The sequence below is a fragment of the Lathyrus oleraceus genome, chromosome 3 (assembly GCF_024323335.1).
Source record: "Lathyrus oleraceus cultivar Zhongwan6 chromosome 3, CAAS_Psat_ZW6_1.0, whole genome shotgun sequence".
Lineage (NCBI taxonomy): Eukaryota > Viridiplantae > Streptophyta > Magnoliopsida > Fabales > Fabaceae > Lathyrus > Lathyrus oleraceus.
The window spans coordinates 83,184,184-83,185,307 of record NC_066581.1 but is presented as its reverse complement, the minus strand read 5'-3'; the positions used below and the strand labels follow the sequence as shown (position 1 = coordinate 83,185,307).

The window sequence follows — 1,124 nt, the reverse complement described above, 5'->3', positions numbered from 1 at the left end:
TGAAAGAGGGGTGAGGAGGATGCCAAGGTATAATCTCAATGCCAATGCATATGATGAAATTGCATGAGGGATCTTAGGGTCAAAATTGGGGTCTTACGGTTGGTTTGTTTACCTTTTCGGTTCCCTTACCAAAATTTTAATACATGGTCGGATTTTGGATTCTTGGGTCAACTGGTTCATCTAATTCTGCTCCACTTCGAAGTGTGATAGCGTTAGCATGGCCTTTTGGGTTTGGTTATAGTTGACCAGGAAATACTCCAGTTGGGGTTGCTATTGCGGCTTGTTGTTAGGATACTTGGGAGATCTGGGTTTTTAACATTTTGTTATGGATAGCCATAGCATCAAACTTATTTGACAATTGTTTCATCAGTTCACTCGAATGGGCATTTTGATTTGCAAATTCTTTTTTTTTGTTGAGCTTGGGCATTCATAAAGTTTTCCATCATCATCTCCGGATTGGACTTTCTATGTGCTTGTGGAGCAACAAGGGCTCCTTTCTGATAGCCAGGTGGAATAACAAATGTTGGGTTTGGTGGAAACAAAACATTCTTACTTTTATAGGAAAAGTTTGGATGGTTTCTCCAACCAGGATTGTAAGTGTTTGAATATGGGTTTCCTTGAGCATAGTTTATTTGGTCGGTGGGAACACCAGCCAATAACTGACAATCAACATTAGTGTGCCCAGGGGTTCCACATAATTCACAGTTTGGTGTTATAGCAGCTACGGTAGCTGCTGGTGTTATGGCCAAGCTTTCAATCTTTTGAGTAAGTGCATCCACTTTAGCATTGACGCAGTTTATGCCATTAACTTCATACATTCCGCCTTTCGGAGTTGGTTTTTCTACAGCAACACGTTCAGCTCCCCATTGGAAATGATTTTGAGCCATATTCTATATGAGTTCATAAGCTTCGTCATACGGTTTGTCCATTAGAGCACCGCCAGTGGCATCGCTTGAATTCATCTTAGTGTTATACAATAAACCATTGTAGAAATTATGGATAATTATTCATTCTTCAAGTCCATGGTGTGAACAAAGTCGCATCATGTCCTTGTATCTTTCCCAAGCGTCGAAAATAGATTCATTATCTTTTTGCTTAAATTTGTTAATTTGAGCTCTTAGAAT

The 1,124-nt window shown here is 39.6% G+C and overlaps 1 protein-coding gene and 1 non-coding gene across 2 annotated transcripts; one reads left to right on the top strand and one right to left on the bottom strand.

Moving 5' to 3' along the window:
* Positions 1 to 371: 371 nt before the first annotated feature.
* LOC127129801 (uncharacterized) lies at positions 372 to 887 on the bottom strand. The gene has a single exon (XM_051058926.1). It carries the CDS (start codon positions 885 to 887, stop codon positions 372 to 374), a length of 516 nt encoding a protein of 171 aa, XP_050914883.1.
* Positions 888 to 1,017: 130 nt separating this feature from the next.
* Positions 1,018 to 1,124, top strand: LOC127133960 (small nucleolar RNA R71). Its single transcript, XR_007807752.1, has one exon. It is a non-coding gene; the product is annotated as a small nucleolar RNA R71 (small nucleolar RNA).

Coding starts and splice junctions, on each gene's coding strand:
- LOC127129801 (XM_051058926.1), bottom strand. CDS start 887: ATGGCTCAAAATCATTTCCAATGGGGAGCTGAACGTGTTGCTGTAGAA.